A 26,186-nucleotide genomic window follows, 5' to 3' on the forward strand; every position below is an offset into this window, starting at 1 on the left:
AGTTTCTCTCATTTCAGTGTTACAGCATAACGATATAACGATTTTTAAACCAGGGAATTTGATGGAAACATAACAAAGGAATCAATTAAGCATAAAAACTATACCACTCGTCGGCAATTCTTTCACTGTCACAAATGTTTCCTAAAGTACATTAAAAGTGACAAATATTAACAAGAGATTAACACGAAATTTCATATGTGGGTAGGGTGGACAGAAATTTCATAAATATTAAGTATTTATTGTTTTGTGCATCGTTAATTGCATAGGTATATGTTTCCGTTTTTCGTAATAGATATTTTCCCTGGTTTTTATGTTCGAATCTGTTAATTTCATGCCTGATCAGTATGACAACGCTGAAAAAAGGAGAGCAGAATGCGTAAGGGAGAGCCGATGAACTATCGTCGAGTTTTCCAGTACTGTGAGCATTTTCAACAACTCCACTGACCAGTTGAAAATTAAAATATGAAATTATTTGATATTTTGATAATTTTCCTGTTCTACCCATAATAAACATTTACGACTATTCTACAATGTTACCATGATACATAAATTAATCTTTCTTGTTCAGAAAAGTGAAGATGCTGAGTTCTCCAAGTCATGACGGGATCGCCTGCATTACAGGTCTTTCAGGCCCTAAAGTCACGCAACTTTTCAGGTCTATTAACTCGTATTTTTTAGTTCCTAAATTTAAGAGAAACTGATCTATAAGTGAATTCGTAGTTGTATGCATCTTTCCAGTTTTAGTTCTAATAGATAGACGTGTAGCTAAAGCACGAAACCTTTTTCTAAAATGACGGTAGACTATATATGTTGTGGTATTCAGTATAAATATGACATTACTAATGTTATTTTTTCTCCTCCTATTAAAAACAGAGACTACAAATATGGACATTCCTTCTAGTGATAGTACTCAAAGTTACGAAGCTACGTACTCCGACACACCTGCAGGATCGCAAGAAATATGCAGCGTTGAAGATCCAACTTCGTTGGCTCCAAGATTCTCTCAGTCAATTTTACATCCTAGTGGACCCATAGATGATCATCCTTTTCAGCAGTCTCAGACTTTTCCACTAGGAGAGTTTTCATCACAAGGAGATCGTTCTCCTCTTCAACAATCTCAGATCTTCTCTCTAGAAGAAGGTTCATCTCAAGAAGTTTGTCTTTCTCTTCAGCGATCTCATAGATTACCCTTAGAGAAAATCTCATCGCAGAATACAACGCAGGAACAATCTGAATGGCATTTCATTCAACGCCAGGTTGAGTCGCAAATCTTGCCTGTACCAGTGCAGACCTCTCTCTCCAGAAATCCTGGTATCATTACTATCTCAAATTATTCACGCATTCCCCTATCCCAGACTAAAGATATGAACATTTCTTCTGGAGATAGCAGACAGACTTACGAAACTATGCACCCCCACACTTCTGCAGAACAGCAAAGAATGCACAAGAGTCCAGTATTGTTGACTGCGATATTGCCGCAGTTAATTTCCGATCCTACTAAACCTATCGGAGATCCTCCTCAGCGATCTCAGACTTCCCCCCTAGAAGAACTTTTAGCACGAGGAGATTGTCCTCCTCTTGAGCAATTACATTCGCAAATCCAACTTGGACCAGCGTCATTGAATCAGACATCTCTCTATGCAAACTCTTGTACCGTTTCTGTCTCTGAGTCTTCGAATACTCCAGAATTCCTGAGTCAAGACACAGATATTTATCCTGAAGATAGCACGCCCACTTACGAGTCCATGTACTCCCGAACTTCTACAGGATGGCAACAAATGCACTGCACTGAAAGTCCAGTTTTGTTGTCTGCAACATTGTCAAAGTTAATTTCTCATCCCGCTGAACCTATAGGAGATCGTCCTTTTCAGCAATCTCAGACTTTCTATCTAGGAGAGACGGCATCACAACAAAATCGTCCTCGCCTTCGGCGAAGTCAGAGCTTCCCTTCATTACAAGATCGTTCTCGTTTTCAACGATCTCAGACGTTCCCTCTAGGAGCGCCCTCATCGCTGAATCCAACGTATGTACAACCAGAATGGCATTTCAGGCAAAGCCATGTTCAGTCACAGTCGCAAAACCAACCTGTGTCAGGTTTAGTGGCGCAGTCTACAAATCATTGTATCGCTACTATCTCAGATTCTTCGACTACTTCGGTAGGTCAGACTCAATATATGGATATTTACCATAGAGATAGCACGTCCACTTGCAAAGGTATGTACCCCCGAAATTCCGCAGAATTGCAAGAAATGAACAGCTCTGAAGGTCCAGTTATGTCGTCTGCAGCATTGCCCCAGTTAATTCCTCGTCCTGCTGGACCTATAGATCAACCTTTTCAGCGGTCTGAGACCTTCCCTGTAGAAGAGTCTTTATCACAAGGAAGTTATCCTCGTCTTCAGCAATCTCAAACTTTTCCTCTAGGAATGTCCTTATCACAAGAAGATCGTCCTTCTATTCGACGATCCCATTCGTTCCCAGTTGAAATACTCTCATCACAAAGAGATTGTCCTCCTATCCAACGATATTATACGTTCCCTGTAGAAATGCCATCATCACAGAATAAAACACAGGGACAACCTCAACTGTGTTTCATTAAGGGCCAGATTCAGTCACATTTGCAAATCCAGCCTGTGGCAACATCAGAAGCCCAAACATCTCTCTCTACATATTCTCGTATCGTTTCTACCTCTGAGTCTTCGAATACTCCCGAATTCCTGAGTCAAGACACAGATATTTATCCTGAAGATAGCACGCCCACTTACGAGGCCATGTACTCCCGAACTTCTACAGGATGGCAACAAATGCACAGCACTGAAAGTCCAGTTTTGTTGTCTGCAGCAGTGCCCCAGTTAATTTCCCATTCCTCTGGGCTTATAGAAGATCATCAGTTTCAGCTATCTCAGACCTTTCCAGTAGGACAGCCTTCATCACAAGAAGATCGTCCTCCTCTCCAACGATCTCAGACCTTTTCTCTAGGAACGCCCTCATCACAAGAAGATCGTCCTCCTCTTCAGCGATCTCAGACATTCCCTCTAGGAACGTCCTCATCACAAAACCCAACTCTAGTTCAACCTAAATTGCATTTCATTCAGAGCCAGAGCCACCAGGGAGATACTGGCAGTAGTAGTGACGGAAATGTAGGAGATAGAAGTAGTTATGATGAAGGAAGATATTCTATTCCAGCAGCAGATGGAGAACAAATTTCATTGACATCTTTGAAGGTGGATACAACTAATAATACTACTACTATTGAAGGGCCGCCAACACCTACACGCTCTGAAATCCAGGACCAAGTAGATCAAGGAAAAGGTATGTGTTTGAAAGTTACTCTTACATTGAATTTTGTAAGAATGAGGAATAGCTGTGAATAAATACTCTTTTAATTCATAATCATATTATACATTAACTTCTAGATGCATATTTGAAAAATCAATTGTTATTATTTAAAGATGTGATGTAGTTTTCAGCTTTGATAACCAGATGGGAAATGCTGCACACCATGTTTATGAAACTTAATATTAGTCGACCATATTTTCCTCCAAATTCTATTGGATTGGTGTGATCAGAATACCCTATCTTACATCTAGTTTAAAAACTTCCGATAACGCAATAATGTATAGACCTAGGTAACGTGTATGACACATAGGTTGCCAGAAATGTTGCCAGAAAATATTCTAAATCGAAGTTTAATATGGAGACCTTTAAAATAATAAATAGTCAAATTGGTCTCTTCGTCATCAGAAACGATGAAAATCCAATTTCAATATAAGCATCTAAGTTGTCACATCGGATCTCGGTCAGAGTCCAAGTAAACATAGTGCTTAATCGTGCTCCAGTTTCTTGTATTTAGATATTTTTTTTCTGTATTTTAATGAAGTCAACAGCTGAAAGTAAGTAATTTCAACTATGTAAACAAAATGCAAAAAATGATTATTATTAAATTATTGGAGCATTTATAATATTTTTTATTCTTTTCAGTTTAAATCGCAAACATTAAAATATGCATAATTCGAAAGTCCACTCTCAAACATTTTTTAAGACTTTTAAATCGTTGTTCATTTATATAAAACAAGAAGCAGCTGTTCCCGCTTGCTCCGTATCCAAGTTTTCATCAGCGGTATAAAAATTTAATTTCGAGCATGCATTGCGAGCATTCTTTCTGTTTGATAAAAAATAATGAAAACATTAAATTTAATTATGTAATAATATTTTTTTTGTGATTTATTTATCTAAAATTCAAAATCTACGACATGCAAAACTCCTCAACAGTCTTTATTTTTTTAAAAAAAAAAACGTATTTTTATTTCAAGACCGCTAACTTATATCCAGTTTTTTGTTTTTAAAAAGTTATATAAAATCCGGAACAAGCGACCTCGGAAATCTCCCAATACTAATTTTAATTAAAATCTAATAATTTTTCATTATGTCCCCTATGTTCGATTCGTCATTTTGTTTTCATTTTTGTTATTTATTTTTAAATATCTGATTGGACATCAAGAACCTAAAATGTCTGCATGTGCTAACCTTTAGAAAGATTAAATTATGTTTCAGATTTTGACTAGGTTTCTAGAAATAAGGACCACTTTGCAACGTCAAACTCTGTATATGCCCAGAAAACCTGTTAGGATGCCTAGTCACTCAGTAGATAGTGGGGCCACGGTGGCTCAGTGGTAGAGCGTTCACCTCTGGTGCTTGGGGTCCCGGGTTCGATCCCAGCCCCGCCAAGTGAACTTTGTGGTGGACAAACACCGTGTGCGTGGGTTTTCTCGGGGTTCTCCCGTTTCCTCCCACTTTCTTCATTCCACCATTTCATTCATCACTCATCATCACCGTCTCCTTTAGCCTAACCGGCATAACCGTGGGACGTAAAACTCCAAGATTTCATTTCATTTTTTTTTTTCAGTAGAAAGTGGTGTTACTAAGGTCGTGCAAAAATGTACAATGTATACAAAATTGCCAGTTAATTTCGTTTTCGGTTCCAAACTGGAATAATGTTCATATCTGGCCGCAGAAAAATTAACAGTGGTTTCAGGCCAGGAATAGTATTGTAAAGGATCGAAAAAACTGAGGATCTTGGGATAAAAGCGGCTTTCTTGCTTTCTTTTCTTTTTTTTTTTTTTTTTACCAAGGCTAGGAATATAAATTTTACCGATATATAAAAATTTAACTTTCCGATGTAGCAGCAAAAAAAAAAAAAAAAAAAAAAGTTGGAATATTGGGGTTGGAACCCATACTCATGGACATCAAAAGTATTACAACCAGCTGCCGAAAACCGCTTGGCCATGATGATTATGCTCAACAACGCCTAATGTATTCACGTTCTGTATTCTACCATTGGTGAGTGTACGTTTGAACACCAGAACTTCCACTTTAAAAAAATACAGCTACGTCGGAATTTTAAGTGTTTGTTCTTTATCAATGGTAAATGGCGTTTACATTCAAAATAACAGTAATTATGGTCACATTTATTTGGATATATTTTTTTTAAATAAAGAAAAATAATACCTAAAGACGAAAACAATTACCGGTACTAAACATTATCAATAATAATTACTACGGAAGACTAAAACGAATAGCTGAGATCCTAACGACGGGACTTACACTTTTGGCTAAAGTATGTTAAGAACTGCTGTGTTCTATGTTCCCCAACGGAATTCAACCTATCTCCACGCGCACAAGACGTAAGAAAATATATTTGTAACGCTGCACACAAGCTTGAGTTAACCGACAATAACATATGCAATACTGCTTCTGACTTATGCATACATAAGATCGATCCCATCTAATGTCATACGGATTTTATGGTGGATAAACACCACGTGCATAAATTTTCTAGAAACGGAAGCCTAAATGGTAGAACTGCCTAATCTTCAAAGAACGTTCGTTAGATTGACTCCGCATATTGATATTATTATTGGTTGAAATGACAATTATACAGGGAAGCTGAGCATTTGTTATTATTATTATTATTATTATAAGCGTACTTTCCCCATGCCGTAAGCGTCGGTGGACCACCGATGGACAACTAGCGACATCTCGCCAAAATTGGCGGCCCCGCAGCTACGATCCGCTGTGGACCCACTTTCGTTTTCAAAATTATACCACCAGCGGCAGAGATGCGATGAGACTCCAATGAACCACAAAAATAACTCCCAAAATATGTTAAATCACCTAAGTGTGTAATTTGTTTACATTGAAATTAGCTAAAAAACACTTTTAAAAAGTAGAAAAAAAGCATTCTGGGGTGTGCGCGAACCACCAACCCTTTGATTATTAGGCGAGTGCTCTTTCAACTTGGCCACAGAGGCGATGAATAAAACGTCGCTTGTAGTGGGATAAATGGTTGAGGTCTTTTGAATTCGGCTAATCAGAGTGCTTCTTTAACTGTGTATATTCGACGATAACCGTTTGGGATCAGATAATATCAGCTCTCCATGTAATTTTACAACAAAATGACGGGCGTCTATTTACTTTATTTCCCGGTTCTCCCATATTCACTTTCAAATGATCGGTGACATTTGTCATCTAAATTCAAACATTTATATGCACTCATCTCAAGATCTTTCACCTCATGATGTAGAGGCAGGGGTTACTCTTGACCCCTGAAGCTAACTTTAGGAACAATTCGTCAGGAAAAAATAATCGAATATAAATAAAATAGAGAGTTTGTTTGTGTGTTTGTCTGTCTGTGTGCGGCCTGGGGACCAGACGAGTGGACCGACTGTTACCCAAATTTGGTCCAGGCCCCAGATCAAGACGAAGAGCTTGTTTTTAAATTTCAAACCAGGGGGTCTCAGAGGAGGCAGGTGTTTACCGGAACAGGTCTGGGAACCAGACAAGTTGACCGAGAGTTATTATATTTTGGACATGGATACCTTGGTGCAGGGCCGAGAGCAAGACGAAGGATTTCTATCAAAATCCAAACCTGAGGGTCTCACGGGGGGCGTTTACCGGGACCGACATCGGGACCAGATAATTTGATCGAGAGTTACCAAATTTTGGTCACGGATACATTGGTTCAGGCCCCAGACCAACGCAAAGCACTTTTATTAAAATTCGAACCAGGGGGCTCAGGGGGGACGTTTACCGGAACATGTAAAAGTAGTTGGAAATGGCCGATATTACTGTCGAATTCATAGTTTTCGCGGTCGCTTAAATCAATGGTGAAACTCCGATCACATTAACTTCCAAATTCACCCTATTTGGCTGCGGGCCGGACATGTGAAAGTAATCTAAAATGATCGATAGTAAGTGTCAAATCCATAATTTTCGTGGTCGCTGAGATCAATGGTGACACTTCCATTAGCGATGAGTTGCAAATTCACCTACCATTGTATGCCGTTCGGGGGCAACGGGATGAGGATCCTGAGACATGTAAAAAGAGAGCAGAATGGCTGATATTAATGTCATATCCAAACTTTTCGCGGTCGCTGAAATGAATGGTGATACTCCAACAGGCGTTGACTTCCAAATACTGCTCCCATGCGAAGAATGGGTATATTCAGCTAGTATATAATAATAACCGCATGCACATGATTGGCGATAGTTGGTGTTGGAAATGGCAAGGGAATTATGTATTTCTGCTTAGAACTGTTATGATATCGCTCTGCAGTAGTGAATCTCATATATTGTTTTCAGTTTTATCTTGTTGTTAACAGTATGGGGATGGGCAGTTTCAAAGAAAAATCACTTTGTAATTCGAAAGTAATTTTTGCTACTCTTATTTCAGATGTCAATCCAATAAGTATCTTGAGCTCTTTGCAGAGTCTATTTCAAGCAGACGGTAGCTCAGCTCAAGCCTCTGCATCAGAAATACCTGATCCTTTTCCTGCCATGCCGAAGTATTGCAGAGAGAACGGAGTATTTAGTTATGTAAAAAGTTGCCTTATTGATGAGATGGAAAAGGTGAGTTAATTGTTGTCAAATGACTTTGTTTTGCAATTGTGATATATAAGTGTACCATTTTGTTAAGTCTGTGTCTAACGTTTTCAGCCGAAATTATTTCTTCGTATACGATAACATAGTGACATACTTTCCAAAAGAGCATGAAAACTATTTGTCGCATTGAGTTCAAAATTTCTTCAGATGTTAATCTACCTTAATAGTATGACTTTCTTTAAAAAATAAACTAGCTTTCGTAGTTCATGAATATTACTTTGGATAAACAAATATAATAGTGCTGGTGAGTACACAAATGTATACACAAATACAGTATTGACGAATGTGTGACTTTTTCTTTTCTGGTCATGGACGTGAAGATACAAGCAATTGTAACATATGACCTGTTGTTCTTGACTGATCTTCGCAAGGTACACGTTGGAGGAAATCAAGTTGTGGAATAATACATCGTGCATCTAACACTGTAATGTGCAGAATGCATACCTTCAAAGTTACGGAAGCTTAGCAGCCAAGCATGAGCAATATGGGAGATAAGAGTTGCGAAAGGGATAGCTGGGGAAACAAGAAAGAATACCACCAGAAATCGGAAAAACTTATCTTCCCACAAATGTTCTGTTTTATAACGAGACATGTCAAACAAGGTTGACTTTCTCATTTAGATATATATGTAATCGCATTAGCATTTGTGCGTAAATCAGTGATCAACTCAAACATTTCTTGGGACAATATTAGAATTTTAGCCTCGTAAAGTTTGCACTTGTATACCGTTCTGCATCTTGCAGTAGGTCGTATGTAAAAAAAAAAAAAAAAAAAAAAAAAAAAAAAAAAAAAAAAAAAAAAAAAAAAATCACTACTTTACAGGGGAATAAAAAAAACTCTTGCATTTTACGGTTGTGAAATAGGATGAGATATATAATTATAAGCTTTTCTATAACTCTGCTTTAATTAGCTGGATACATACGATGCTTTTCCAGGTGATGAAACAAGTGCAGCCAGCTCCAATACTGGTGTTAATTAAAATACCCAAATTTTAACGTACGACGTTTTGCAAGATACATATCTATATATTGATTTTTGCACTGTAGACAAAAGGGCACACGAGCAAGAGGAAAAGTAAAATTCAAAACATTATCAGAAACGGCTAGAGCGCTTTGAACAATTTTTGGTACAAATATAGGCATTTGGCCTTTGAAGGTTTATATGCATAGTATTATAGAACAAGCTTTGAATGTACATGTCTCCTTGTTTGGTTGTTGATACTAGCTACGAAATGATCATTCTCAGTTGCAGTGCAATGTATTGGTAATTTTAACTATTGATTATATTATTCCTATCCCCCAATTTCACTTATATTCACGTTTAAAATCTTTGGAACACATTGAATGTAAATGAAAGTGTAAACGTGAGTTAACATGGCTAAAGAGAAAGCTGTTCTTGTGCTGTTAAAATAATGTGCCAATTTGTCATACTAAAGATGCGGGAGAATATCAACCATTTTTATCTTCCACTTCTTAATCTATATTATAAAATTGAAAGTGACTGTGTTTGTGACTCTTAATCTCTTGAACCAGCCGAACGATCTTGATTAATTTTTTGTTGTAGATGCGGTTCTTTCCTGGGCGTGTTTTTGGCTATTCACTTTGACAGTAGAACTTAGGAGTTGGGTAGGGTAGGGGAGAGAGGTATAAAAATAAATAAAACTCTTGAACCACCCGACCGATCTCGATCAACTTTTGAGCGTAGATGAGGTTTGGGACTGGAAAGTTACACACACACACACACACATATATATATATATATCTTAACTTTGACGGTAGAACCTAGGGGAGAAGGAGGGGAGGAAGAGATTTATATAACTAACTAACTAACTCTATGGCCTATGGAACCCGGAGGTTCAGTGCCGCGTTCACAAAAGCTCTCCACTGACTTCTATTCTTAGCTAATTGCATCCAGTTTCTACTTTGTATTCCTATCTCTGCGAGATCCATCTTAATATTGTCCTCCCATCTGCGCCTAGGTCTTCCTAATGGTCGTTTTCCGATGGGTCTTCCAGTCAAGATTTTGAAAGCGTTTCTACTTCCATTCTAGCTACATGAGATTTATATATAAAATAAATAAAACTTAACTCTTGAACCATCCAACCAATCTCCATCAAATTTTCAACATAGATGAGGTTTGGGCCTGGGATGGTATTCATCTATTCACTTTGACGATATAACTTAAGGATGGGGAGCTAGGAGCTAAAAGGTAAATAAATCTTAATAACTCTTGAATCAAATGATAAATCGATCAAATTTTCAACATGAGGTTCGGGCCTGAGATGTTTTTATCATTTCACTTTAACGTTAGAATTTAGGGGAGGGGATAGGAGGGGTTGATATATACGAAAATAAATAAAACTTAATAACTCTTGAACCACCAGACGGATCTCGATCAAATTTACAACCTGATGAAATTTAACCTGAGATGGTTTTGTCATAACACTTTGACAGTCTAACTTAAAGCCGAGGGAGTGCGAGACATTTAAAAATGACCAAGAATGACCTATATTAGCTTCGAATCCATAGTTTTCGGGGTCGCTAAGATGAACAATGACACTCACGATGCTGTCTAAATCCAAATTCAGCCCCGCAGCTTGGGGAGGGGGAGATATATAAAAATGATCGAAATGACCAATATCAGTGTCGAATTCATAGCTTTCGGGGTCGGTGAGATGAAGAGTGACACTTCCGATGCCGTTCTGCGCAACATGGTTAGGAGAGGGGATGTGTAAAAGTTATCGAAAATGACCGATATCAAAGAGGGCTTTAGTAATAGTAGAAAGTGAGTGACTAACGGAACATATTACCATTTTTTTCTTTATTTAACACAGCGAAGAGGGTAATTCATGGTAGTGATATCTAAAATTGTTCTTTTCCATCACCATTTATAAAACTCTTTCATTCATTTTCCGCTTGACCTAGTTAATTCTCTTCATTCTTCTCCACACCCACATTTTGAAAGCTTATAGTCGTTTTTCATCATTTTTTTCGTAATATTCATGTTTCTACTTTCTATTTTTACTATATTCCCTTTTAAGCACTTAGCAAGAATTATTTCTACACCATTATGACCTTCCTTTCCATTATCTGAGTAATATATCCTATATCCTTCGGTGTTCAACACCCCATTATACTTCCATCTAACTTCACACATTCCTATGAAATCTAGATTATTTTTTTCCATTTCCTTTCTAAGATGAAACTGAAAGAAACGTGTTTTTGACCCTTTAGGACCATCAGGGTCAAAACTTGGATCATAACATTCCTAGAGTTCACGCTTTTCCTTTCTCATTATTCAACAATTTATCTAAAGCGAGGTCTGAAGTTGAAAATATTCGAATCAATGAAGAGAGCGACGAACATTAAATGAATTATTGTAAATTGTATGGTGTTCGGTTTCTGATTTCTTCTCATTATCAGAGAATATTTATATGTATATCATTCCTTCGTATGTTAAAGTAAATGAATACGTATAGTAAATAAGTTTACTCAAACATTATGTCAAATGAAAACACATTGATATAGTCATAATGAAAATATCGTTTTCTCTTATCTTTCTCTTAAATAAAATTGCTTGGGTTTTGTTTTTAATTTTTTAAAGTTTGGAATTGTACATTTAACCTTTAATTTCATGATTCTTGAAGTTGTAAGATTCAATTGCATCTAGAACTGAGAACTGGAAAAACACAATTGCAATTGTGTATAAAATAGATTTCAAATAGATCTTTTGTGAAAGAGGTTTTATAATAAATAACAGGCTAACTTGGGAAAATTGCAAAGCGAGGTTTAGTACCCAAAACTATGCCTCAAAGAGCGTTTCAAATTATTTTTTAATATTAAGTTGGATTCAAAGTTTTGACATTGAGGGTCTAAAATGGTCAAAAATCAGTGAAAAATAGTTTGTTTTTTTTAGTTTTAATTTTTCTTGAGAAGATTGCCATCACTTTCAGACTCTAGAAAAATATGTATGTTGCGTTTAAGGGCATCATATCATTTTAAACAAAAGAAAATCAATGACGTCCCCCATCAAAAAATCACAAAAAACTTTGATTTAGGACCTAAGAGAGAAAGGAAAATCATGAAGTATTTTAAAGCAAATTTCAAAGCAATATATAGTATATATATGTTGTACCTAAGGATATTACAACATTTTGAATAAAAATCAGCTACTTTGCCCCTCTCAATTGTTTTACTAGTTTTTGAAATTTTCATACGCAAAAATTACAAGAACATACGCATCTTTTTGTTAATATTCACGTTTACAGCTATATACTATAACACCTGTGTAACTTTCAAATTATTTGGACTACCTCCACTACTTTTTTAAATATTTAATTTTGAGCATTTATGATACGATCATTCAATAAGAGGTTGGGCTAGTGGTTGAAACATTTTGTGTGGTTTTACGTTAAAACTAACATATTGGGTCACTAACGACCCGATTTGCATCAAGGACAAATTTCACTACTAGCAAAGACCCTTTGAATCATTTGCTAACTCATATATGATCAGTGTCTTTTTAGAAAAGAAAACAGTCTTTTCATATGAAATAGGTAGTGAAAAAATACATTACACACAACGGATTATAATGCCTTTTAGATGTGGAACTTATTGGACAACACGCTTCAAACCATTGAAATTAATCTTGAAATGGAAAACTTTTACGTGTATCAGCTACAAAGGAGAATTCACTTTCAGTGCTTCGTAGGTAAACTGACTGTTGCCTCCTATTAAATGTTACATGTAAGTTTCATTGAATTTGTCGAGACGTCTGTGATACCAGCAAATGTAATAAACACGATCTTATGAAATTATATTAATCAGGGGAATTACTATTACTGTTCAGCGCACAATTCATGTTTAGCATAACTTCTGATAAACACTTATTGTATTGCAGGAAAAATTTCAAACGCAGCTGGATGTTGGAAGAGTCAAAAGGAACACAGGCACAATATACACAGGAAAGTTCTTCAAAATAGATGTGACCAGTCCACTCGGTAAGAAGATATTGTTATCGAGTGCAACTAACATGTTTAGAGATCAGTGGAGAGAAAGCGTAGCAGAATATGAAATTACATCGAGCAACATCAATTGGCCAAAATCAAGAAGCCGAAAGCTTATTTCTGATATGAAAAGAAAACATGTTCACCAATACAGGTTTAAAAAAATACTGAAATCTTCACAGGTAAGTTAATTTTCCCACTGTCTTTCAACAATTTCAGATTCATCTGAAGTGGAAATAAAGTTACATTACTGTACTTTAATATTCTTAATTGGTTGTCTTCTTTGCTTCAGAGTGCAGTTCATGGTATCATTGTTTAGAAACACGAAATATTCTTCATCTGAAAAATGAAATGAAATGTTCACATGTCCCATACACGTATTCTATAGAATACAGGAGAAAACTCACTGACAGGATGGCCGAGGTAATAATGGTGTCCATTATCAGCAGAGATGAATACTCTACTGTTCAGCTACAGTATCCCAATTTTACTCTGTAGCTTTATTATCTTTTTGTAAAGCATTAGGTCCAATAATATGAATAGGGCACATACTGATGTAAATGTTTTGTTACAAATCAAAATAAATGGCACAATTAGATACAATTTGTTTCGCTCTGCATGGAAATGATAGACAGAGAATTATGTTACAAGCATTTTTTTATTTATCTTAAAATTGTCGATTATGTAGCAGCCTGATATCTTTCCTCGCTCTAGGTACACATACACACTGTCAAGAAAATTATTTCGTTTCCAATGGTAACTGGAAGTTAACGTCTCTAGTTCCAAGGTTATCGGTACGGTACTTTAGAATGAGTCGATTTTTGCACAGTGGTGAAACATAGCTCGATTGTGTAATATTTTGCATAAAGCAGGAATACAAAATCTTAAAACTATTTCAGATCCACTGTATGTTCCGATGGACATAAACTTTATCGTGTTATTTCTTAATTTTATAATGGCATGCTTTAGGTATGAACATTTCTCAACCTAGATTGATACTAGATTATAGAATTAGTTGGATAACTTGTTATCTGATGATTTTATTCTTGATTTTTGAAATACAGAAATATTTACTTTAAGATCTAAAATAAAATCAGGTATGAAAGAGTACCAAACATTGTTCTCTAAGGATCGATTTATATATTTGTGTGTGTGCGTATGTGTGTGTTTAAATTATAAGAAGTCATGTGTCATGTGGGATCACAGCTAGTGTAGCCTACGTTTCGTGTCTTTAATCAGAGTAATTTCAAACTATTATCAGCCTCAGCCCATATATCTTGTCTCGAGCTTAATAGAGTTTGGATAGTGTATCGCTATAAGTTCACAAATATGATGTAGGTGATTTGCGGGCGAAGATAAATTATATTTAATAGAAACAATTATGTGTGCGATGCGGGAGATCTGCAAATGGAAAATAATTTTGCAGAAGGTGCTGGAAAGTATAAAATACCTCAGTTTACAACCATGAACAACATTAGTAAACATTAAAATAGCATGATGTGTTCAGGAATATCTAAACTAAAGTAGTAGCCAGAGTATGAATCTGGACTTTGTATGACCTCGTTAAAATCGATTATGAACTTGATAATAGGCCATTGGACGTTAGAAAGGTCCAGGTCAGCTCTAGATTGGAAAGTTTACTAAGCGATTCAGTCTTATCAAGTCTGGCAAAGATACATACATATTTCATCTTCCCTATATCTAATTGATCATGAATCCAAGAAGCTTCAGTTGAGAAGGGGGAATTTAGATACTTCTAAAGATTTAAGAGGGACTCTCGTAGAACTTTCTCTTCCGCGAAAGTTATGCTATTTCTTCATAGAAATATTATTAATTTTTACGTAAGTAGACGATATTTTAACATTGATTTATCATTGCAGTTACTTAATAATAAAGGATCGCCACATATTTCCGATTTCTTTCGCTCATGTTGTTTAAGTATGTGCCGAATATACGGTGACTGAGTGTATATACAAAGGAACATCAAGAAGGATACATCGTAGAAAGTTGAAATTTCCAGAATGTGCAGAACCTGGAAAGACAAACCATCAATTAACACAATAGTGAAGTAGCATACGCGCTTGCTGTGCAATTTACTGCCAGCAAACGGATGCCTAGCAGAAAGCTACAGACTTGTAGGTGCTGTTGAATGTTGGTGTGACGTGACTGTATGCATACAGTTGAAAGATATTCCGTCATTGAATTCTACATTATTTCTAGTAGATTTCGGCATTTGATCGCAGAACAATAGTGAGGCATCACGAATGTGGTTGATACTCATACTAGATGACTGTTGATAATGGATGGTATGCGACCAGTGTGCAGTGCATATAGACTCAACATCTCCATGAAGCCACTACGCAGCGTCACGCCGGATACCAATGAATACATCATAACATGGGTCGCAAGGAGAGATGGCTTGTGTGAGTTACACTGGTGAATAAGATAGCAAAATATCAAAATGGTGTCGCGAGTGGACAGACAAATGATAAAATATTGTCTATTAAGACGAATTTATCTTCTGTTTACAGCTTCATAATGACCACACCTGTTTATTTATTTATTTATTTATTTATAATACTATTTATTGTAATGGCGCTAAGTTAGGCGATGTCCGTGTTTTCATTGCTACGTTGGTCCGGCACCTTTTGTTATGGTGTGGGATGCCATTGAATTAAGTGTCCCTTTCTGCCTCCTACGCATTGAGGGTCATCTGATAAACCAACGATACAATGACGAGGTGTTTGGCCTAATTGTAGTCACTTCAGTGCATGTCCTGCCCTAGACTATAAAGATAACATGCTCTCCTGTGTAGTGCGCACTGCCATAGGCTACATTTCCTGGTAGGGCACAACGTTCCTTTGCTTCCATGGCTGGTGAGTTTTCACGATCTCGCCGATTTAACACGTCTGGTCGATGTATGGATAACTCCTCAGAGACCTGCGATTTCCAATCAGGTACAGTGGAGAGCTGTGGCATCGTATCAAAGGCATATGACTTGTCATTCCCTAGGTGAACATTCAAGTATTCATTTTTTCGATGCCTCGTCATCTTTCAGGTGCACCCACATGCTACTATCCATCACCAGTTTTGCTGCAATGTTGTCACATTTCCACGTGTTGCGTAGTGGTATTTTTTGTTATTTGCTACTTGTTCCACAATGTATTTTTGCCAATTATTGCGCTGCTCCCTTGTTTCCTTTTTGGTTTTGCCCTTTCAGTGGCGAGGGGTGTGTGTATGCAATTTTGCCCCTAAATTTAAACTATTTGAATAGAGCGACATGATTATTATAAGGTAACACATTAACATACTTAAATTAATAATTTTTAGATGTTTTGGTCAGAAACGTGATTTCTGCTTCAGAAAAAAAGAAAACACATTTTACGCATATTAGATTTAATCCAATGTCTAGCGCACACGAACATCAAGATGGGTCGAAAACTTGCAAAATTATTATTTCAAGTCACAATATAACAGAAAAGTTGCGTATTGGGGAGACTAAAGAGGACTAAAAAGTAAATAAAATCGGTTTATATCTTCCAGACATGCATGTGCTCTAAAGTCTGCCGAACTTGAAAAAGATCACGGGCCTTATGCAGAGTCGTTCTGAAGCGTGATTACTACAATATTAAAGAGTTTGACTAACATATGTTTCCTGCACTAGTCAAACCTTTAGTATGACGCTAGTCAATACGTCAAAACAACTCTGCATAATGCTCCACATTTGTACGATACTTTTTATCTTACTTGTCAATATTAAATGCAATGGTTCTAAACGAATCTCACTGCAAGCGATTATGATTTTGAAAAAAAAATATTTTAGAAATGTAAGTCTAATTATTAATTCTAGAAAATAACTATTTTTGCCTGTATCTTATAATTACTTTTTATTTAGGATTGAAAAATACACTGTATTTATAGAGAATGGTGACACAATGTCGATTAGAAAAAACTGATTTAATCCCATCTTCACACATTCGCTTTGTCTTTGAGGTAACTTTTACACTTTTGTGTCAAATCGTCATACAGAGCCTATATTTGACGGTATCCACTACATTTGGCAGACAAAATTAAAATTAATCTATAGACTTATTCTTATGAAATATTCCAGCATAGCCTGAATAAATCGCACAGAAAATATCATTAAACAGAATATATAGGATGGTTCTTTCATATTACTAGACATATCTATAAGACAGGCAGACAAACTTTGTCGAAGCATGAGTTGATGAGATTTAAAACGTTCTGCGTGAAGTTTTTCACACACACACACACACACACACACACACATATATATATATATATATATGCTATCGGACATAGTTTCGGATCTACAAGATGCCGAAAGCGTGGGAAAATGACTTTCGAACGCCAATAGTTCGAAAACTGTCCAATGTAAAGTGGGTGGGTAAAAAATTCACTGAAGAAGTCATACCTGCTGTATTGAATTTTGCGTGTTTCACAATCCTACCATGCGCGCGCAAGGGATTCCCTAAAGGAACATAGGGAGTCCCGGATAATCTGCCAAATGAAAATTGGTCTAAATGGATATGAATTGACAGGGTTTCTACCAGGTAACAATAATTCGTTTGTATTAAGTCGATATCTGGAACAAATACAAAATGGTGGACACCTTCATGCCCGTTGTATGTGATTGCATAATCGCCAGGTACGGATGCTGGCCAACAGTGAAGTTCTGAGTATTAAGAGTAGAGAATTTGTACTCAACTGGTCTAAAAAGACATCTGGAGTGTCGATAGAGCACAACATATGAAGTAGGGTGATTCGCATGTGTGGAAACACGTAAAGAAAAATGCCCAGAAATGCACTCATACTCAGTAAACGTGAGTTCAAAGCGTCGGAAATGTAAGGATTAGCGTCAAGAACATGAAAGCCTTTGCAATTCACCAATAATATTCCCTCAAACCGATGCAATATGATGTGCTATATGATGCAATATGATACAATAGTGGCACATGTTGACATTTGTCCATTACGTACATCTCGATATCAACACACTCATTGCCCACATATCAATATCGATCATGCGATCCCACTAGAGACATTCATTTAGTTTACACAGTTTCTTAGTGAGTCCCCTTGCACAATTTCAACTTGGCCTCAGTTGTTGCATTCTTATTGGTATGCAACCGTGCATATCATATTGCATCGGTGATTTACGTAGTGATATTTGATACAATTTCATATACTTTGGAAAATATAAAATAAAATAAAAGAAGATTGTATACATCAATTACCCTTAGGCATGATGGTGAGAAATGATAAATTTTTGCATAAGCATAGTTGTTTATATTCTGTCTTAAAATATATTTTGACATCTACTTAATATACCACTTACTAATTGTAATTGCAGTGTTATCCATTTTGAGACACCAGCCATTTCACGATGAATGCCCTTAACAGTGTTATTAAATATCTTATCAAAATGCACTTAAGAAAATGTAAACGTCTATATTAGGTACAACGAAGGATTCAGCAAATAAAGAGGAAGAAATTTGCAGACGCTTTCAGACTATTATTAAAATATCAAAAATCAATTGGTTTGAATGAACAGAAAGTATTCGTTAAGGTATTGAGAAATCTTCACTTGATTGAAAAGCTGAACTGCCTACAAGAAAGAATAGAGATATCTCACCAAAATTTCATTCAGAAGTGCATAGAGGATATTATTCCTTATGCTGAACTACTGTAAAAAATGTTGTGGTAAGAATTTTTAGGGTTTTCATGCAACTGTAAACATATCAAATTGTTAATGTTCATCTATAAAATTTTGACAGTCTCGTTTCTCCCGCTGGCATTTATTTCGGTAAATCCCCGCAAGTTTTTCAACGTGACGAAATGGAAGGGACTATTTGGCGGAGGGGTACACTTGTTATGATTTAATGGCGGGAAAGGCAGTGTTGAAATGTTACGTATATGTCAACGTTCTGACATATCGTATTTAAGTTTTATCGAATTTTAACATAACTTGCTAGGTGGCCACTATAGCAGTGTATTTCTGTACAGTGTAGAGAAAATGTATTTTATATTTACAAGTGGAACGCTACTAGTATGAAACCTTGACAAGTGCTATTGAAACTCGTATTATTGTCAAAACTCGCCTGTTCTCACTACCCTCCCTTATGAGCCTGCTTTCTTCGGATACATCTAGCGTTATCGCACGGGCTCACCAACTTCACCATACTCTGACTCGGTTAGATAGCATTCGTGCTTTTTAGTATTCACCTAGCACATGCTCGTTTGTGTTTTCGTGCACAGTGTTCTTTCTTTTTTTTTTTTTTTTTGCACTTCATACATCCGGACAACGTATTTATACGGAAACGGCAATTTTCTATTACAAATTGTAAAAGTTTACCCGCCTTTGTTTTGAAGGTAATTGAAAAGTGAAATGAAATCTTTGAGTTTTACGTCCAACGTTTATGCCGGGTAGGTTAAAGGAGACGGTGATGATGAGTGATGAATGAAATGGTTGATGAAGAAAGTGGGTGGAAACGGGAGAACCCCGAGAAAACTCACGCACACGATGTTTGTCCACCAATGAAGGTAATTGACTTGTGAATCAACCTAAACAGTCGTATTTTCTTTTTTTTATTTTCGTGTGGTCCTACGACAGAGCACTAATACCTAAGGCAGGTTAGGATAAGTTAGTTTAAATTAGGTTAGAGTTTGTGTCCTTCTCGTAATACATATTTTCGTCTGCGGGGAGTATCAGAATTAAACTCATAACTTTTTACGGAGAACATCCCTTGAGAGTAAAGTTTTGTCATACTGACATTGTTTCATTTTGTTATTGTTGTTGTCGAGTTTTTATGTCTTTTCAATTAGTTTTGTTAGTGTTTAATTTAAATAACTCTTAACGTTGGCGTTATAGTTCTTTAGTGTGTTTTTCTGTTAGTTGTTCACCATGTCTTTCAGAGTTTGGCAAAATCGTTGGTGCGCCAGACCAATTTCGATCAACTTTTGAACATAGATGAGGTTCGAACTGTAACATGTTTTTTTTATTATTATTATCTATCTTTGATGGTGCAACTTACCGCCCTTTCACATTATCCTGCGATTTGCCGGATCCGTTTCCGGCGAATTGTCGGACAAGGTAGAAAGACATTGCAGGCAATGGAGCTTTTCACATATGTGCGGCGGTTGCCGGACATTTATCTGGCGATCTCCCTGCTTGAATTCGGCTCGGCAGATTGCCGTGTATAGTCATGCGGGACATTACAAGCAATGAAGCTCTTCACATATACGCGGCAAACTGCCGGATAGGTGATGGGGGAGGAAGCAAGTGTTGCCAGAAATGAGTAGAGAGTGGCTGCGATAATATGGATGTATGTGTTTTACGTATATGTATGTGTGTGTGTATCTGGTGGAAGCGTGTTTGTGTATCTGGTTATGTTCTAGCCCAGTACACCTGGAGTAATTTTAACCAAACCTTTTACATACAATATATGGGGAAAGATCACATTAAAAATAATCGAAAACGACCGATACTACCGAAGTGTCGAATCCATAGGTCGTTGATTAAAGAGTCCAAATCAGTATAAATTCTATTTTTCTATGTAATACAAGATTATAAAATAAATGTCCGGGTAGCACTGGGAAAATGAGCTTGTAATTCTATAAATTTGTGGTGCCACGAAATTGAAATATATACTATCAAATATTTCAGCAAGATTATATATTTAATAATAATACCTTTATGTACTTTTGCAAAGGAAGAGAGAAATCATGATGTGATATTTCATAAATATACCGTACTTTATATATTTTATAATTATCTTTAACACTTCTATGGTTGTAATTTCTTTAATAGTCCTTTGAACACAGGGACTAGAACACTACTTTAAAGAGGCTTGATTCAATAGTCGAAACGCTTAATACAAAAGAATAAACCCAAAATACTATAATAATAATAATAATAATAATAATTAATAATGCCTACAGATCAGCCTTGGGCTCAGTGGTTGTGTTGACTTGGGATTCTGGCAGTGGCGGATCTATCCCGGGGCCGGAGGGCCTAGGCCTCCCAGTTTTTAGGGTGACGAAAATAATTTGAGCTATTATTTTTTTTTTTTTTGAAACTCTATAGTAAACTCATGACACACTTCTCATACTCTGGGATCTGGCAGCCTCCCAGTTTTTACCTTCTAGATCCGCCAGTGGGTTCTGGGATAGATCTCTACCACCGACTATCCTGAAAGGACTTTATCCTGGTTTTCCCAGTCACAACAGGTGAATATCGGGGTCGTATTTTAAATATTCAGAACCTGGCTGCTATTTTGCTCAAGTCTATTAATTGTGGAAACAGTATAGGAAAGTCTCCTTCAAGATACCACTTCTCTCTTTTTTTTTTAAAAAAAAAAGTGAATTCATATGTGTGTCTGACTTTTTTTCTGTCTGTTTTAACAAGGAGAGTAAAAGACACTTTTTGCATCTGTCCATTGCAACTACCACAGACAAGAGTCACAAGGTTTTGTTTCTTCAGTTGCCCAGCAACCCTGCTCGTATATTTTTCATCCACGGCAAAGCGCCGGATAATGTGAAAGGGTACACTTCTCATCTGCAAACTGACGGAAACGGATCCGGCAAATCGCTGGATAATGTGAAAGAAGCCTTAGGGTTAGGGCGAGAGGACGGGGCAGATAAATAAAATTGATCGAAAATGACCGATTGTAGTGTAGAATGCGTAGGTTTTGGAGTCGCTGAGATGAACAGTGACACTCACAATTGCGTTTAACTCCAAATTCAGTCCAGCAACTTGGGGAAATGAAATGAATTCTTTGCGTTTTATGTCTCACAGTTATGACGGCTAGGCTAAAGAAGACAATGATGATGACAAATGGTGGAATGAAGAAAGTGGGAGGAAGCGAGAGAACTCCGAGAAAACTCAAGATCACTGTGTTTGCACACCACAAAACTGACTTGGCGCGAGCTGGGATCGAACCAATGACCCCATGTACCAGAGGTGAACGCTCTACTACTGAGCCACCGTGGTCCTACGCACAACTTGAGAGAGAGGGAGGGAAGATATATTATATATATATATATATATATATATACACAAATGATTGAAAATGAACGATATTAGTGTCGAATCCAAATCGAGTACGTTTCAGAGGTATGGAACACACGAGATAAGAACTTTTGCATTTGAGGTTTTTATTTTAATCGAGCAAAACGGGTAATTTACGGTAGTTTGTAATGTAAGAAAAAGTTAAGCTGAAAATAGCACGAAGAAATGCTCATTCAATTTGCCACTTAAAAAATCCTGAGCGCTGCAATTCCACAATTTCTTCTTTTTAATTCCTGGTAAAATCTGTCCTACCTTTATATCCTCTCCTCTCCGCTAAATGAAAATATTGGACACTTTTATCTGTTAAGAAATTCTATAAAATATTAGAAATTTCCTCTTCTTTCTTTTCGCTAGCTTCTTGTTTTTCCTTCTTCTTCTTCGTTGAGGCGTTGGATGACAAAGTGGCGTAACTCTTTCTTATCTTTTTTTAAAAATGATATTAAGTATTTTAAGGGAACTTGAAACCATAGCCTATTGGATGGCAAAGTTGCATATCTCAAAATTAAAAGACGGCATAAGCCAAAAGATGGCTGCACAAAAAAACGATTTTGTCCGCTTTTTCTATCTCGATTCTAATAAAAATCGCAAGGTTCTTCTCTTCTTTAGCGTAGGTGATGAGAACATTCCAAATCCTTTTTGGGCATACTCGAGCAGCGGAGCATCCCGAAGTCTATGCCTCTGCTGATGGATATGAGATTCATCGTAGTATGTAATTTGTCATGCACGTGGCTCAATTTTCCTTCAAAATTTAAATTCTGTTATTATCTGCAACTACTGTTGTAAGGGCTAAAAAGTCACGTTGAGGGGTAGGAGTTCTAACAATGTGTCCACGACACGGATGATGTCAAGTACGGTAATAACCACCAGTAAAGGAACATAACTGAACAAATTAAAATACAAGGAGCAGTCAAAAATTTCCTGAAATTTTATTGTAGCTCTTTACTTGATCGCCTTGAAAAACGGAGGTACCTTCTGAACACACATACTTTCTCCAACATTGGATAAACCTACGATACTCCTCTTGAGGTATCTTCGAAGTCCAGCCGTCGCGTTGGTTTTGATCTCTTCTACGATGGCGAAACTGGTATCTTTGAGTTCCATTTTAGTTTTAGGACGACCAAAAATTCGATGGTACTAATCTGTTTTAAGGTTATCAAAAACTCTGAAGCAGATTTCCCCAATTTGAACATGCACTTCACGTTTGCACGTTGCTCAAAGTAAGACATTGCCCCAACTGATCACTACGAGCTCCTCCGTTGAGCTACACTGCTCGTACGCTGTCTTTTATGATTTGTTTACATTTGTCAAATTCGTTACTAGGCAACCTAAGGACTGTACAGGACAAAATTCATTATGATTGGATCACAAATTCCGAAACTACAACAACATTCAAGAAACTTTTCGACTATCCCCCGTTCAAATGCCTGTTAAGGAAATTGTGCAATCGTAATGGTAATTATAATAAAATAAAAAATAATAACCTACCGCACCTAACAAGAAGTGAGTCACTACTTCAGGAACACCCGGTATTTTTAATGTTAAGTCAAAAAATCCTGTTACGGTGAGTATTGGTGCGTATCATTCTGGCAGTGTAATCCCCTAGTTATCTCCAAAATCATCTGCTCATTGTAATAAGAAAAAACAAAGTTATAACAGGGCTGCCTTTCATGTATAATTCTAAAGAGCGAATTCTCGGTGAAAATTTTGTGCTTTTTAAGCTTTTAGATCTCTGTTTTTTTAATCATTATTTTATTGTGTGTTGTAGGCTACATGAAATCCTAGTAATGCTTTCTTTTTCTTTGCAGGCATGTACGAGGAGTCACCAGAAAGTATTTAACAATGTCTAGCTATCTAACGATGAAAATTTTCCATGACAAACATTCATAATTACATAAGATTGTGCTTTTCTTAGAATTATATTGACTTCTGAAAAGAATTTTCTCAAGTGTGATTTAGTCTGTCCACTAGTTGATACTTCACTATTCATTTTGATGATAGAATGCACTATTTTGTACGCTTTCCTCTGAGGTGGACCTCGAGATCCCTCTTTATGCAAAGTTGTGATGATGTACTTTATTATTAAATTTAGTAAAACTTAAAATATAACAATGTAGTGTGATTGTGAAAATGCTTAGGAAAGTAAAACAAGGTAGATCTAATGATAAAATGAACTGATGTTGAATTGAGTTTTGTCCAATCATTTGTGGAAAATGTCTTTCATGTAGATTGTATTAACTGATTTCAATATAGTGTTTTCGTTTCATAGATTTATAAGTATGTCTTTTGTGCGTCTTTTTATAGACAAGTACTGAGGATGAAGATAGAAGGCACTGAAACCTAAAACAAAAAATAGTGTTCCCTGTGCTCAATATTTTTTTCCATTTGACTATATTATTATTAATAATATTATATGTAATTGTGCATATCATATTCTTATTTTGTTATTGTTAAAGCTTTAATTTTCAATAAATATTTTATGATAATTTTGTATAATTGAAAAATCATAATAATATTCTTCCTAATTTCGCCAAACGATCGATACATATGTGTGCAGCTATTTGAGTTTCAAAAGCATACCACAACATACGTATGACACAAATACATACTGATCTTACTTTTACTTTCTTGTGGTGTTCGTGCTAGTGTCCACATCAATTTATGTAAATTATAGCGAGGTATAAATATTACTATTAATCATAAATTCCTATTGCAAAATTTGTGTTTATTGGCTCAAGAAAATGTGAATAAATGAAATGAAATGAAACATTTAAATTTAATGTCCCACGATTATACCCATTTGGCTAAAGGAGACGGATGACTGAGGCGAATTGTTGGAATAATAAACTGGGAGGAAGCGGGAATAGCCAGAGAAAACCCACAGACACGATTTTGTCCACCACAAACTTACTTGGCCGGAGATCGAACCAGGGGCCACAAGTACTAGAGATAATAGCTGTACCACTGAGACACTCTGATCATCAAGTAGATGAGAACAAATACTATCTATTTTTGTAGATTGCGAAGTAGAATGAAACAATTGTTGCGAAGTGTGAATATTTATGGTTCTCCTTTTACACCTTGTGAAAAACTTTGTGAATTGTTTTTTTCTGCTCACAGTGCCAGTAGGATTTTCTGAAATACTGATAGGATGTTTAACTATTTCCCACAACGAAGTCAATTAATTTTAGGTGTTTTACACGTATTTTCTACTCCCATATTTAAAGAACTGATGTTTTGGTGTAAGGAGTGTGTGACGCAGAGTAACATTGCTGTAGCTGAAAGTAGTTTATATAAATTTCCTTTAGATGTCTTGGAGTACATAAAGATATATGTTAAATACAAGGAATGACTTCATTTGAATAATCAATTCTACTGTAAAGTCGCAATAAGAAAAATATTTTTGTTTTCTAATTTATTTGTGATTAAAAAATCACCAGGAAGTTAAGCAACAGTAGTATTACAGAGGATTAGAACAACCATTGTTCGAATTACATTTCAGCTAGGAGTAAGTAGATGTCCACATATTAAATGATAGAACGTACAACCATCCGTCCTGCCGGAAGGCTCTTTCGGAAGGACTTTTGTACAGAGCCGCCTTCATGCCTTTCGTACCAACATGACTTTTTCTGTGCTAGAACAAGAGTTCATGCTCTTCCCACCAAGAGAACCTTCTGTCCTGTTGAAGTACACAAAGTACTCTAATTTATAGATAAACATCGTAAGACTTTTAGGACCTTACGTCCTCCCGGAAGGATGTTGTACATTCTATCATTAATGTTACTTCTGCACAGTAATCATAGAATTAATTACACACTTTAAAAGAGTATTCAGCTAAAATTTCATGTATGGAATGTATTAGTTGTAGATGCTTTCAGACGCTAACAAAGCTATCGTGTATTTGTTTGCTTTAATATCTGATTGGCTTTACTTTAAAAGCCCAATATACAGTCCATCACGTAGACTTTAAACACTAAGTTTGATGCATTTTGTTGATCTACAGACTGGTATGCGTTTTCTTTTTTTCTTCCTTTTTTTAGGTTCGATACTTTATAGAACAACATTGAACACAATAATGAGATTCACATTCAATAGTATTATTTATTTAATCCTCGATTTGCCGATGCTTGTAACTCTCAAATACACGTACTTGCC

At 36.3% G+C, this 26,186-nt stretch overlaps 2 protein-coding genes across 9 annotated transcripts in view; one reads left to right on the top strand and one right to left on the bottom strand.

Annotated features, from left to right (window-relative positions):
* The window catches only part of LOC145674276 (BTB/POZ domain-containing protein 8-like), a 257,841-nt gene that overhangs the window by 54,071 nt on the left and 177,584 nt on the right, over window positions 1–26,186 (bottom strand). The gene's annotated exons all lie outside the window — the stretch shown is intronic.
* Window positions 884–24,407, top strand: LOC145674613 (uncharacterized). Its single transcript, XM_081744829.1, has 4 exons — window positions 884–3,309; window positions 7,730–7,905; window positions 12,838–13,125; window positions 23,840–24,407. The coding sequence occupies exons 1-4, from the start codon at window positions 885–887 to the stop codon at window positions 23,879–23,881; spliced, it is 2,931 nt and encodes a 976-aa protein (XP_081600955.1). The 5' UTR covers window position 884; the 3' UTR covers window positions 23,882–24,407.

Source organism: Thermobia domestica, chromosome 17, assembly GCF_964235325.1.
Source record: "Thermobia domestica chromosome 17, izTheDome1.hap1.1, whole genome shotgun sequence".
NCBI lineage: Eukaryota > Metazoa > Arthropoda > Insecta > Zygentoma > Lepismatidae > Thermobia > Thermobia domestica.

Excerpts from the sequence above, each read along its gene's own strand:
- LOC145674613 (XM_081744829.1), top strand. The coding sequence starts at position 885 with ATGGACATTCCTTCTAGTGATAGTACTCAAAGTTACGAAGCTACGTAC. Across the intron at positions 7,906-12,837 it reads TTATTGATGAGATGGAAAAG|GAAAAATTTCAAACGCAGCT; the intron begins GTGAGTTAATTG and ends ATTGTATTGCAG. Across the intron at positions 13,126-23,839 it reads AAATACTGAAATCTTCACAG|GCATGTACGAGGAGTCACCA; the intron begins GTAAGTTAATTT and ends TTTTCTTTGCAG.